General features: G+C 39.0%; 1 protein-coding gene and 1 long non-coding RNA gene across 4 annotated transcripts in view; one reads left to right on the top strand and one right to left on the bottom strand.

The window, feature by feature from the left end:
* rgs11 (regulator of G protein signaling 11) overlaps positions 1 to 15000 on the bottom strand; it is a 53275-nt gene that overhangs the window by 4673 nt on the left and 33602 nt on the right. Inside the window, exons 9-15 of the mRNA XM_061890329.1 lie at positions 13994 to 14062; positions 11992 to 12015; positions 11869 to 11930; positions 5480 to 5593; positions 3203 to 3318; positions 3018 to 3105; positions 2802 to 2940 (exon numbers count right to left, since the gene is read on the bottom strand). Coding sequence (XP_061746313.1) covers positions 2802 to 2940; positions 3018 to 3105; positions 3203 to 3318; positions 5480 to 5593; positions 11869 to 11930; positions 11992 to 12015; positions 13994 to 14062 — 612 coding nt within the window. The remainder of the gene's footprint in view (positions 1 to 2801; positions 2941 to 3017; positions 3106 to 3202; positions 3319 to 5479; positions 5594 to 11868; positions 11931 to 11991; positions 12016 to 13993; positions 14063 to 15000) is intronic.
* The window catches only part of LOC133545034 (uncharacterized), a 25995-nt gene continuing 13731 nt past the window's right edge, over positions 2737 to 15000 (top strand). For 2 of the 3 annotated variants that reach the window (XR_009804714.1, XR_009804712.1), the window contains exons 1-4: positions 2737 to 2976; positions 3081 to 3135; positions 3222 to 3356; positions 14316 to 14379. This is a non-coding gene — a long non-coding RNA (uncharacterized LOC133545034). The remainder of the gene's footprint in view (positions 2977 to 3080; positions 3136 to 3221; positions 3357 to 14315; positions 14380 to 15000) is intronic. The other variant, XR_009804713.1, reaches the window with a different exon arrangement.

The following is a 15000-nucleotide window of genomic DNA, read 5'->3' as shown; positions in this document are numbered from 1 at the left end:
TCAATCTGTGTAATGCTACAGTGGCCAACAATATTAAATATACTTGTTAAATAGCAATTCAATTGTCAAAATGTTTGTCTATCCGGGGGTCATCTTTAAAAAATAATTGAGATGGTTAGGCGTGATTAAAGTACAGTGTTTTAGTTTCCTATATTCAAACACAGTGTTACTGTTCAAACGGTGTAATGTTACAGTGGCCAAAAATATTAAATATACTTCTTAAATAGCAATTCAAAAATTAAAAATGTTTCTCCATCGGGGAGTCATTTTTGAAAATAATTGAGATAATCACGCGTGATTAAAGTACAGTGTTTTATTTTCCTATATTCAAACACAGTATTACTGTTCAATCTGTGTAATGCTACAGTGGCCAACAATATTAAATATACTTGTTGAATAGCAATTCAATTGTCAAAATGTTTGTCTATCCGGGGGTCATCTTTGAAAAATAATTGAGATGGTTAGGCGTGATTAAAGTACAGTGTTTTAGTTTCCTATATTCAAACACAGTGTTACTGTTCAAACGGTGTAATGTTACAGTGGCCCAAAATATTAAATATACTTCTGAAATAGCAATTCAAAAATTAAAAATGTTTCTCCATCGGGGAGTCATTTTTGAAAATAATTGAGATAATCATGCGTGATTAAAGTACAGTGTTTTATTTTCCTATATTCAAACACAGTATTACTGTTCAATCTGTGTAATGCTACAGTGGCCAACAATATTAAATATACTTGTTGAATAGCAATTCAATTGTCAAAATGTTTGTCTATCCGGGGGTCATCTTTGAAAAATAATTGAGATGGTTAGGCGTGATTAAAGTACAGTGTTTTAGTTTCCTATATTCAAACACAGTGTTACTGTTCAAACGGTGTAATGTTACAGTGGCCCAAAATATTAAATATACTTCTAAAATAGCAATTCAAAAATTAAAAATGTTTCTCCATCGGGGAGTCATTTTTGAAAATAATTGAGATAATCATGCGTGATTAAAGTACAGTGTTTTATTTTCCTATATTTAAACACAGTGTTACTGTTCAATCTGTGTAATGCTACAGTGGCCAACAATATTAAATATACTTGTTAAATAGCAATTCAATAGTTAAAATGTTTGTCTATCCGGGGGTCATTTTTTTTAAATAATTGAGATGGTTAGGCGTGATTAAAGTACAGTGTTTTAGTTTCCTATATTCAAACACAGTGTTACTGTTCAAACGGTGTAATGTTACAGTGGCCAAAAATATTAAATATACTTCTAAAATAGCAATTCAAAAATTAAAAATGTTTCTCCATCGGGGAGTCATTTTTGAAAATAATTGAGATAATCACGCGTGATTAAAGTACAGTGTTTTATTTTCCTATATTCAAACACAGTATTACTGTTCAATCTGTGTAATGCTACAGTGGCCAACAATATTAAATATACTTGTTGAATAGCAATTCAATTGTCAAAATGTTTGTCTATCCGGGGGTCATTTTTTTTAAATAATTGAGATGGTTAGGCGTGATTAAAGTACAGTGTTTTAGTTTCCTATATTCAAACACAGTGTTACTGTTCAAACGGTGTAATGTTACAGTGGCCAAAAATATTAAATATACTTCTAAAATAGCAATTCAAAAATTAAAAATGTTTCTCCATCGGGGAGTCATTTTTGAAAATAATTGAGATAATCATGCGTGATTAAAGTACAGTGTTTTATTTTCCTATATTTAAACACAGTGTTACTGTTCAATCTGTGTAATGTTACAGTGGGCAACAATATTAAATATACTTGTTAAATAGCAATTCAATAGTTAAAATGTTTGTCTATCCGGGGGTCATTTTTTTACATAATTGAGATGGTTAGGCGTGATTAAAGTACAGTGTTTTAGTTTCCTATATTCGAACACAGTGTTACTGTTCAAACGGTGTAATGTTACAGTGGCCCAAAATAGTGAATATACTTCTTAAATAGCAATTCAATAATCAAAATGTTTCTTCATCGGGGAGTCATTTTTGAAAATAATTGAGATAATCACGCGTGATTAAAGTACAGTGTTATATTTTCCTATATTTAAACAGTGTTACTGTTCAATCTGTGTAATGCTACAGTGGCCAACAATATTAAATATACTTCTTAAATAGCAATTCAAAAATTAAAAATGTTTCTCCATCGGGGAGTCATTTTTGAAAATAATTGAGATAATCACGCGTGATTAAAGTACAGTGTTACTGTTCAATCTGTGTAATGCTACAGTGGCCAACAATATTAAATATACTTGTTAAATAGCAATTCAATAGTTAAAATGTTTGTCTATCCGGGGGTCATTTTTTTTAAATTGAGATGGTTAGGCGTGATTAAAGTACAGTGTTTTAGTTTCCTATATTCAAACACAGTGTTGCTGTTCAAACGGTGTAATGTTACAGTGGCCAAAAATATCAAATATACTTCTAAAATAGCAATTCAAAAATTCAAAATGTTTCTCCATCGGGGAGTCATTTTTGAAAATAAGTGAGATAATCACGCGTGATTAAAGTACAGTGTTTTATTTTCCTATATTCAAACACGGCGTTACTGTTCAATCCGTGTAATGTTACAGTGGCCAAATATATTAAATATACTTGTTAAATAAAACCGCCGCCTTGTTTTTGGTGACTACCTAGACCTACTACGCTACTGTATTTAAATATTGGTCATTATGGTGGTACTTGGAGAGCCAGGTGTAATTAATAACCACATGGATGCAGAAAAACATAAAGTTATGTTTTTCTGCATTCTTGTTTTACAGTAAACGGAGGGAAAAAAACAACTTCCCAGACCTTCTTCATGAGGAAGTAGATGTGCAGCTGTGCATCGTCCATGACAAAGCGATGCGGCTGCTGGATACCCTCCAAGGTCTTGTCCATGGTTTTACTGTCAATATTCACCCAGCGAGCAGCTCCAGGGGCCAGGAAGTTTCTGTTTCACGTTCAGCACACCGACCGTCACCCAAAGGTGATCAAACATGTCCGTGTGTCAAGTCCGTCTCCACTCACTTGTACATTTCTCCCACCTTCTCCACGATCTTGGAACTTTCTCCATGCCTGATGTCCTCGCAGGCCTGCCAGAAACACAAGTTCTCCGCTGTCGATGGAAAAAAAAACAAAAATGGAGGTAATGTTGATTTATTTTTGTATTGTGGATGCGGCTTGAAAAAAAAAAAAAAATCAAAATGTCTTACCGCTGAACTCTTTCTCAAGGTAAGTCATGAATTCCCGCCTCCCCATGGTGTCACTGAGAAGTTTCATGAAGCTGAAGCTCCAGCGTTCCACACGGAGACGAGTGGGGACGGGCACCCTACTCACGGAAATGATGAGGACTGGTATTAATCCGAGGTAACTTTATCGGGGGCGTGGGTTTAAATTGGCACATTTTTGACAAACCCCCAAACCAGTGAAGTTGGCACGTTGTGTAAATGGTAAATAAAAACAAAATACCAATATTTGCAAATCCTTATCAACACATATTCAATTAAATAGAATGCAAAGACAAGATATTTAATGTTTGAACTGATACATTTTATTTTTTTTGCAAATATTAGCTCATTTGGAATTTCATGAGGGCTTCACGGTGGCAGAGGGGTTAGTGCGTCTGCCTCACAATACGAAGTTCCTGCAGTCCTGGGTTCAAATCCAGGCTCGGGATCTTTCTGTGTGGAGTTTGCATGTTCTCCCCGTGAATGCGTGGGTTCCCTCCGGGTACTCCGGCTTCCTCCCACTTCCAAAGACATGCACCTGGGGATAGGTTGATTGGCAACACTAAAATTGGCCCTAGTGTGTGAATGTGAGTGTGAATGTTGTCTGTCTATCTGTGTTGGCCCTGCGATGAGGTGGCGACTTGTCCAGGGTGTACCCTGCCTTCTGCCCGATTGTAGCTGAAATAGGCGCCAGCGCCCCCCGCGACCCTGAAAGGGAATAAGCGGTAGAAAATGGATGGATGGATGGAATTTCATGAAAAAAGCTGGCACAAGTGGCAAAAAAGACTGAAAAAGTTGAGGAGTGCTCATCAAACACTTATTGGGAACATCCCACCGGTGATCGGGCTAATTGGGAACAGGTGGGTAGCCACGATTGGCTTTAAAAGCAGCTTCCATGACATTCACAAACAAGGACCGGGCGAGGGTCACCACTTGGTAAACAAAAAGCGTGAGGGAATTGTCTTACAGTTGAGAAACATTATTTCTCGACGAGCGATTGCAAGGAATTTAGGGATTACACTATCTACGGTTATAATATCATCAAAAGGTTCAGAGAATCTGGAGAAATCACTGCATAGAAGCGGCAATGCCTGTGACCTTTGATCTCTCAGGCGGTACTGCATCAAAACACGTCAGTGTGTAAAGGATATCACCACATGGGTTTAGGAACACTTCAGAAAAACACTGTCGGTAACTACAGTTTGTCGCTACGTCTGTAAGTGCAAACTCTACTATGCAAAGCAAAAGCCATTTGTCAACAACACCCAGAAACGCCGCCGGCTTCGCAGGGCCCGATCTCATCTAAGATGGACTGATGCAAAGTGGAAAAGTGTTCTGTGGTCTGACGAGTCCACATTTTAAATAATTTTTGGAAACTGGACGTCGTGTCCTCCGGACCAAAGAGGAAAAGAACCATCCGCATTTTTATAGGTGTAAAGTTGAAAAGCCAGCATCTGTGATGGTATGGGGGTGTATTAGTGCCCAAAGCATGGGTAACTTACAAATCTGTGAAGGCACCATTAATGCTGAAAGGTACATACAGGTTTTGGAGCGACCTATGTTGCCATCCAAGCAACGTTATCATGGACGCCCCTGCTTATTTCAGCAAGACGATGCCAAGCCACGTGTTACAACAGCGTGGCTTCATAGTAAAAGAGTGCGGATACTAGACTGGCCTGCCTGTAGTCGACACCTGTCTCCCATCAAAAATGTGTGGCGCATTATGAAGCCTAAAATACGACAGCGGAGACCCCGGACTGTTAAACGACTGAAGCTCTACATAAAACCAGAATGGGAAAGAATTCCACATTCAAAGCTTCAACAATTAGTTTCCTCAGTTCCCAAACGTTTATTGAGTGTTGTTAAAAGAAAAGGTGATGTAACACAGTGGTGAACATGCCCTTTCCCAACTACTTTGGCACGTGTTGCAGCCATGAAATTCCAAGTTAATGAGTTTGAACATCAAATATGTTGTCTTTGTAGCATATTCAACAGAATATGGGTTGAAAAGGATTTGCAAATCATTGTATTCTGTTTATATTTACATCTAACACTATTTCCCAACTCATATGGAAACGGGGTTTGTAATACAGTGCGAGACGCTGGTGTTTTTATGTTATGGTAAAAAAAAATGCACATTTCAAGGATTGTGAGTAAAATACGATATTTCAAAGAGTGACCAAAGGGGTTCAGATGATACAACACCTTGTGTAGTGTTGTGCGTTCGTGTATCGTACCTGGGATGATTGTGTGTTCACTCACATTTCTGCGTTCATGCTCCAAAGTGCGGTGTCATCAGAGATCCAGGGGTTACTGGGAAGACAACCCTGCATTATTGGGTCGTGGGTCTGGTACTGCTCGCTGAATTTCATGAAACTGCACACACACACACACACACACACACACACACACACACACACACACACATACTGGTTAGGTTAGCATTTGGAATGGGGACCAAGTTTTTGATCATAACATGTGGGGACCACCCGAGGTTGAAGTGGGCGGGTTTGGTGGTAGCGTCCCGGAAGAGTTAGTGCTGCAAGGGTTTCTGGGTTTCCAAAGACATGCACCTGGGGATAGGTTGATTGGCAACAATAAAATCGGCCCTAGTGTGTGAATGTTGTCTGTCTATCTGTGTTGGCCATGCGATGAGGTGGCGACTTGTCCAGGGTGTACCCAGCCTTCCGCCCGATTGTAACTGAGATAGGCACCAGCGACCCCAAAGGCAATAAGCGGTAGAAAATGGATGGATGGAAGAGTTTCTGGGTGTTTGTTCTGTTGTGTTTATGTTGTGTTACGGTGCGGATGTTCTCCCGAAATGTGCAAACACAGTTTGTAGACAAACAAGGGAGAATGAACGCATGTTGATCTAAAAACTAAAGATAAAGGTGAAGCTACAAAACTGAAACACCCTCAGCTAGCAGCAAACATCCACCCGCAGTCGGCAGCGTTTTAGCCAATTCTAAATGACTCATCTTTGTCACCATGGCGACAAATAAAGTATGTTTTTTACAAGTACAATTATCACTGGAGGACGAGGAATAGCTAAACATGCTTCACTACACATTGTAGCTCACCGGCGTCACAATGTAAACAAATGCCATGGGCGGAGCTACACCTGACATCCATTGTAATTGTTACGATCCGCTGCCCGGATCGTTTGTTGTTTGGACTTTAGCGCTTCCCTATTTGTTCCGTTACCATGGTTTCTGATTTGTCCCACCTGCTCTTGTTTTACGCGCACCGGTGTCTTGGTTATCGCGTCAGTATTTAAGCCTGCCTTTTTCATTTACTCGTCCTCGTCTCGTAAGTTTTGCTACCCGCAATCAATGACTTCGTGGACTCCCCTCTATGGTAACATTCTGTTTTGTTCTCGCTAGTTTTCTCGTATAGCTCGCTGTTTTCCTAGCTCACATGCTAGCTCCTTGTTTTGCCAGTTGTGCCTCGAGCACGTGTTCTGTTTTGTTTCCCGAGCTCACATGCTAGTAGCTCTTTGTTTGCCTTTTCTGCCTTAGCACCAGTGTTTTTGTTCCAAGTCTGTTTTGAGTTTTAATAAATCATTATTTCTTATCTGTACGCTGTGTCCGAGCCCGATCTGCATCTTGGAAGAAGCACCACTTGCATCACGATGCCACAAAGTCGTTACAGTAATGATACCAAGTACAGGCACGTATATAGTCGATACTACTATGATTACGTCAATATATTTTGACATCACAACTAGAGATGTCCGATTGACTTTTTTGCCGATATTGTCCAACTCTTAATTATTGATTCCGATATCAACCGATACCGATATATACCGTCATGGAATTAACACATTATTATGCCTAATTTTGTTGTGATGCCCCTGCTGGATGCATTAAACAATGTAACAAGGTTTTCCAAAATAAATCAACTCAAGTTAAGGAAAAAAATGCCAACATGGTACTGCCATTTCTATTATTGAAGTCACAAAGTGTATTATTTATTTTAACATACCGCAAAACAGCATTTTGGAATTTGGGACATGCTCTCCCTGAGAGAGCGTGAGGAGGGCGGAGTCTAGTTGGGGGAGGGGGGGTAGTAGCGGGAGGGCGTATAATGTAGCATCCCGGAAGAGGTAGTTCTGCAATGGGATCTGGGTGTTTGTTCTGTTGTATTTATGTTATGTTACGGTGCGGATGTTCTCCCGAAATTTGTTTGTCATTCTTGTTTGTTGTGGGTTCATAGTGTGAACATGTTTGTAACAGTGTTAAAGGCCTACTGAAATGAGATTTTCTTATTCAAACGGGGATAGCAGGTCCATTCTATGTGTCATACTTGGTCATTTTGCAATATTGCCATATTTTTGCCGAAAGGATTTAGTAGAGAACATCGATGATAAAGTTCGCAACTTTTGGTCGCTAATAAAAAAAAGCCTTTCCTGTACCGGAAGTAGCAGACGATGTGCGCGTGACGTCATGGGTTGTGGAGCTCCTCACATCTGAACATTGGTTACAATCATGGCCACCAGTAGCGAGAGCGATTCAGACCCGAGAAAGCGACGATTTCCCCATTAATTTCAGCGAGGATGAAAGATTCATGGATGAGGAAAGTGAGAGTGAAGGACTAGAAAAAAAAGACTATACAGTGGGAGCGATTCAGATGTTATTAGACACATTTACCAGGATAATTCTGGGAAATCCCTTATCTGCTTATTGTGTTACTAGTGTTTTAGTGAGATTATATGGTTGTACCTGTACAACCTGAAGGTCGGCCCCGCACCTTTCCCTCAGCACCAGTCAACGGGTGGTGGCGATGCCCATTTGTTTCCTTCGCAAAGGACCCTCTTCGAAACACGATTTTTTGAAATGATCGCTGCATCTGTACTTTGTGCGTGTGGTCCAATCCAACCGTGTTCGCTTGACATCTCTGTTCCATAGTAAAGCTTCACCGTCATCTTTCGGGAATGTAAACAATGAAACACCGGCTGTGTTTGTGTTGCTAAACCTGGCCGCAATACACCGCTTCCCACCTACAGCTTTCTTCTTGGATGTCTCCATTGGTCATTGAAGAAATTGCAAAAGATTCAGCAACACAGATGTCCAGAATACTGTGGAATTATGCGATGAAAACAGACGACTTATGGCTGGGAACGGTGCTGGAACAAAATGTCCTCGACAATCCGTGACGTCACGCGTATGCGTCATCATACCGCAACGTTTTAGCATGATACTTATGCGGGAAATTTAAAATTGCAATTTAGTAAACTAAAGCGGCCGTATTGGCATGTGTTGCAATGTTAATATTTCATCATTGATATATAAACTATCAGACTGCGTGGTCTTTAAAGGCCTACTGAAAGCCACTACTAGCGACCACGCAGTCTGATAGTTTATATATCAATGATGAAATATTAACATTGCAACACATGCCAATACGGCCGCTTTAGTTTACTAAATTCCAATTTTAAATTTCGCGCGAAGTGTCCTGTTGAAAACGTCAGTCTGATGATGACGCGTGCGCGTGACGTTTCAGATTGTAGCGGACATTATTTTCCAGCCCGATCCTAGCTATAAGTAGTCTGCTTTAATCGCATAATTCCACAGTATTTTGGACATCTGTGTTGCTGAATCTTTGGCAATTTGTTCAATCAATAATGGAGACGTCAAAGAAGAACGATGTAGGTGGGAAGCGGTGTATTGCAGCTGCCTTTAGCAACACAAACACAGCCGGTGTTTCCCTGTTTACATTCCCGAAGGTGAAGCTTTACTATGGATCAGAGCGGTCAAGCGAACATGGTTCCCGACTACATGTCAACCGGCGGGTTTTGGTGAGAAAATTGCAGTAATAAGTCGGCTCTTACCGTAGACATGAACGTGCACCTGTCAAAGAGGCGGCTGCGTGGCTTCCCTCAGAGACACTGGCGGTCACCACACCCGTGGCCACACCCCTTTGACTTTCAGGTACGACCGTATAATCTCACTACAACACTAGTAACACAATAAGCAGGTAAGGGATTTTCCAGAATTATCCTAGAAAATGTGTCTAATAACGCTTGAATCGCTCCCACTGCCCTGCATTTTTTTTTCTAGTCCTTCACGCTAACTTTCATCATCCACGAATCTCTCATCCTCGCTCAAATTAATGGAGGAATCGTCGCTTTCTTGGTCCGAATCGCTCTCGCTGCTGGTGGCCATGATTGTAAACAATGTTCAGATGTGAGGAGCTCCACAACCCGTGACGTCACGCGCACATCGTCTGCTACTTCCGGTACAGGCAAGGCTTTTTTATTAGCGACCAAAAGTTGCGAATTATCGTAGATGTTCTCTACTAAATCCTTTCAGCAAAAATATGGCAATATCACGAAATGACCAAGTATGACACATAGAATGGACCTGCTATCCCCGTTTAAATATTGACGTCACGGATTGTCGAGGACATTTTGTTCCAGCATCGTTCCCAGCTATTAGCTCGTCTGTTTTCATCACGAAATTCCGCAGTATTCTGGACATCTGTGTTGCTGAATCTATTGCAATTTGTTCCAATGGACAATGGAGACATCAAAGAAGAAAGCTGTAGGTGGGAAGCGGTGTATTGCGGCCGCCTTTAGCAACACAAACACTGCCGGTGTTTCATTGTTTACATTCCCGAAAGATAGTCAAACTTTACTATGGAACAGAGCGGTCAAGCAAACACGGTTGGATTGGACCACACACACACAAAGTACAGTGTATTATGCAGCGATCATTTTGAAGGATCGTGTTTCGAAGAGGGTTCCTTGCGAAGGGAAGAGATGGGCATCACCACCACCCGTCGACTGGTGCTGAAGAAAGGTGCGGGGCCGACCTTCAGGTTGTACAGGTACAACCATATAATCTCACTAAAACACTAGTAACACAATAAGCAGATATGGGAATTTCCATAATTATCCTTGCAATCGCTCCCACTGCCCTCGTCTCCTTTTTTTTTCTAGTCCTTCACTCTCACTTTCCTCATCCCCAAATCTTTCATCCTCGCTCAAATTAATGGAGGAATCGTCGCTTTCTCGGTCCGAATCGCTCTCGCTGCTGGTGGCCATGATTGTAAACAATGTTCAGATGTGAGGAGCTCCACAACCCGTGACGTCACGCGCACATCGTCTGCTACTTCCGGTACAGGCAAGGCTTTTTTATTAGCGACCAAAAGTTGCGAACTTTGTCGTGGATGTTCTCTACTAAATCCTTTCAGCAAAAATATGGCAATATCGCGAAATGATCAAGTATGACACATAGAATGGACCTGCTATCCCCGTTTAAATATTGACGTCACGGATTGTCGAGGACATTTTGTTCCAGCATCGTTCCCAGCTATTAGCTCGTCTGTTTTCATCACGAAATTCCGCAGTATTCTGGACATCTGTGTTGCTGAATCTATTGCAATTTGTTCCAATGGACAATGGAGACATCAAAGAAGAAAGCTGTAGGTGGGAAGCGGTGTATTGCGGCCGCCTTTAGCAACACAAACACTGCCGGTGTTTCATTGTTTACATTCCCGAAAGATAGTCAAACTTTACTATGGAACAGAGCGGTCAAGCGAACACGGTTGGATTGGACCACACACACAAAGTACAGTGTATTATGCAGCGATCATTTTGAAGGATCGTGTTTCGAAGAGGGTCCCTTGCGAAGGGCAGAGATGGGCATCACCACCACCCGTCGACTGGTGCTGAAGAAAGGTGCGGGGCCGACCTTCAGGTTGTACAGGTACAACCATATAATCTCACTAAAACACTAGTAACACAATAAGCAGATATGGAAATTTCCATAATTATCCTTGCAATCGCTCCCACTGCCCTCGTCTCCTTTTTTTTTCTAGTCCTTCACTCTCACTTTCCTCATCCCCAAATCTTTCATCCTCGCTCAAATTAATGGAGGAATCGTCGCTTTCTCGGTCCGAATCGCTCTAGCTGCTGGTGGCCATGATTATAAACAATGTTCAGATGTGAGGAAATCCACAACCCGTGACGTCACGCGCACATCGTCTGCTACTTCCGGTACAGGCAAGGCTTTTTTATTAGCGACCAAAAGTTGCGAACTTTATCGTGGATGTTCTCTACTAAATCCTTTCAGCAAAAATATGGCAATATCGGGAAATGACCAAGTATGACACATAGAATGGAGCTGCTATCCCCGTTTAAATAAGAAAATCGCATTTTAGTAGGCCTTTAAGGCACGCCCCCAAAATTGTTGTCCGGGTGGAAATCAGAAGTAAGTCGGGAGAATGGTTGCCCCGGGAGATTTTCGGGAGGGGAACTGAAATTCGGGGGTCTCCCGGAAAAATCGAGAGGGTTGGCAAGCATGGTCCCCATACTGTCGAAAGTCCCCTAAAAGGTTAGTGTGTAAACAGAGCGATGTCCCCATTAAGTAAGCATTGCTAGAACACACACACACACACACACACACACACACACACACACTGTATTATTGTATTAGCGCTTCTGATCTTAGCAGTTAATGGCCACTAATTCCAACTTGCCTCAGGAAGCATCCATTAGCAGCTCTTTTATAGAGAGCACTAAGGCTTACATTATGTGCATTAATGTGTGTGTGTGTGTGTGTGTGTGTGTGTGGAAGGAGTGAAAGTGTATTTGCACACGGCTGACTACTCGTGTGTGTCTCTCCATGACACCACTACACACTACACACCCTTCCAGGCAGATGGATGACTTGACACGGTTTCTTCCCAGGGCCCTCTTACACGTATCAATCTGAAAAAAATACAGGTATTAATACTTGGACGGACATTTAACACCACTAAATGTTGTTTACCTCTCTTTTGTAGAAGTCACTATTCTAGATCTGTGGAGCAAACAACACAGCGCATATTGTTAACGTACACTATTTATTACGTTGTAAAAAAAAAAAAAAGATTTTGTAAAAAGGGGTGGACAAGCAGTTAATTGGAAAAATGTTAAAAAAAAACAACATAAAAAGGTGTAAAAGAGCTAAAAAGAACATAAACACTAATCTCACAAAGCTGTCATGTATAAAACTGTCAATGCTCAAAATGTTTTATAAAAACTTAGAATTGATGTATGGATTTGAAGTTGATCATGAGTGATGTAGTTGAAAGTGTAGAAAGAAAGAAAAATATTGGTTGTTACGTTACTTATGTTTAACACTTTTATGAGTGGGGGCCTTTTTTTTTTACTGTCATTGCTAAAAAAAAGAAAAAGAAAAATTCTAATCAACGAATGCAGTTGATTTAGAGAATAAAGAGTTGAAAGAAAAAAAAGACTATATATATATATATATATATATATATATATAGTTTTTTTTTCTTTCAACGTTTTATTCTCCCACTCATAAAAGTATAAAAAATAAATTATATAGATATAAAACTTATTTTTAACACTTTTGTGAGTAGGAGGATAAAGCGTTGAAAGAAAAAATAAAATTTTATATATATATATATATATATATATAAATGTGTTTAGTTATATATATATATATATATATATATATATATATATATATATATATATATATATATGTATATATATATATATATATATATATATATATGTATATATATGTATATATGTATATATGTATGTATGTATAAATATATATATATATATATATATAAAACACTTTTATGAGTGGGGACCTTTTTAGTGTGATTTTTTTGTTTTTGTTAACTGTGATTGCTAAAAAAAACACAAAAAAAACTAGAAAATAAAGCATTGAAAGAAAAAAAATATATATATATATTGTTATATTACTTATTTTAAACACTTTTATGAGCCAGGGCCTTTTGGATCTTCAAAACCTTTTAGTGTGATTTTGTTTGACTTTCATTGCTAAATAAACAACTTATAATCAACAGATAAAAGTTGATCTTGAGATTCAAGCGTTGAAAGAAGAAAGAAAGAAAAAAAAAAATATATATATATACATATTGTTTTTATATATATATTGTTATATATATTGTGTATATATATATATATATAGTTGTGTGTGTATATATATGTATATATGAGTGGGGAGCTTTTGGATCCCCAAGACCTTTTAAGTGGGATTTTGTTTTTAATGTCATTACTAAAAAACAAAACAAAACTTATAATCAACGGATAAATATGAAGTTGATCTAGAGAATAAAGCCTTGAAAGAAAAAAATATATATATATTGTTATATTACTTATTTTTAACACTTTTATGAGCGGGGGCCTTTTGGATCCCCAATACCTTTTTTAGTGTGATTTATTTTTATTTTATCTGTCATTGCTTTAAAAAAAAACAAAACACAACAAACGGATGATTTTGTTTAACTGTCATCGCTAAAAAAAAAACCAAACTTATAATCAACGGATAGCTATGAAGTTGATCTTGATATTCAAACGTTGAAAGAAAAAAAATATATATATATATATATATTATATTATACTATTCATTTTTAACCCTTTTATGAGTGGGGGCCTTCTGGATCCCCAAGACCTTTTAGTATGATTTTTTTTTTTTTTTTTTTTTCCATCTGTCATTGCTATAAAAAAATAAAAAAAAACTTGATCAACGGGTAGACATGAAGTTGATCTAGAGAATAAAGTGTTGAAAGAAAACAATATATATACATATATATTGTTATAATACTTATTTATTTTGGTCCATTTTAGTGGATGATAAAATAAACTCTTACTTTGCAGCAATCCCAGCAGCATGAAAGGAGAAAAACACACAACAGAAATAGGAATATGTGTTATTGCATCGTATTACATGACTTTTGGAGGGGAAAAGAAAGCAGGAGTGACAGTAACGCGGTGCATTCACTGACCAGCACAACTTGTAAATTGTAGTTTTTGGGCCGTGCAAGTCCCATGTCCAGCACATTAGGCACGCCGGGCTGAAAGACGTAAGCAAGCGTTGGCACATTAATAGATTGTGTGTGTGTATATGTGTGTGTATACGTGTGTGTGAGTGAGCACTCAGTCAGCTCTGAGCTTTTCCGCCCCACTGAACGTAGCCTCTTTATTCCCAGGTTTCTCTTTCATTTTGCCCGTGCCCTCGTTCCTAATTCATGCGGGCAAGACAAGATGGAGTCCCTCCTCCCAAGTCTCGTCCTCAGCTTCCCTCTGTTGTTTTGTCTTTTTTTACAGGAAGTCCCCATCAAAGCTCCTTCCCTGCATAGCCCCTCCCACCTCATGCTCCTTCTCCCCTCTGGTAAAATGCATCACAATGTAGAATATTTAATTATATATATATATATATATATATATATATATATTTTTTTTTTTTTAATTTATTTATTTATTTTTCTTCTTATTTTCACTCAGTCAGCTGAGGCTTTCACCACAAGTGTTGAATATTTCATGCAGGCGGCAGAAGAAGCAATGAAGCGTTACAGCTTCCGCTGACTTTTTTATAACATGGACCTGGGTACAAACAAGCTGCAAAAAAACCCAAAAAACAATAATAATAAGAAAAATCCGCCCAAATTTTGAGCCTGAACACAAAGAGGATGAACAACAAGTTTCAGAAGCTGAGTTTTATTGAAGGACTATAGCATCCGCAGCATTGCTAGGAGCTAAACACACAAACTAACTACAATAAACCATAATAAAACAAACAATTTCTGTAATATTTCCACTCTTGATGGGATGGAAACCGACAGGACATGCTCATAATTCCGTTTAGATGAAGATTCAATCACAATCCTTACGAAGGGTTAAAAAAAAGTTGCCACAACTAGCATATTTTGTGTCCTTTTCGCCATCTCATAACCAGCCTGCCGGTCCATGGCCACATTTTACCATCTTGTGAGAGAAGCATGAATTATAATCT

Source organism: Nerophis ophidion, linkage group LG28 (genome assembly GCF_033978795.1).
Source record: "Nerophis ophidion isolate RoL-2023_Sa linkage group LG28, RoL_Noph_v1.0, whole genome shotgun sequence".
Classification (NCBI taxonomy): domain Eukaryota; kingdom Metazoa; phylum Chordata; class Actinopteri; order Syngnathiformes; family Syngnathidae; genus Nerophis; species Nerophis ophidion.
This window is presented reverse-complemented; position numbering and strand designations above follow the sequence as displayed.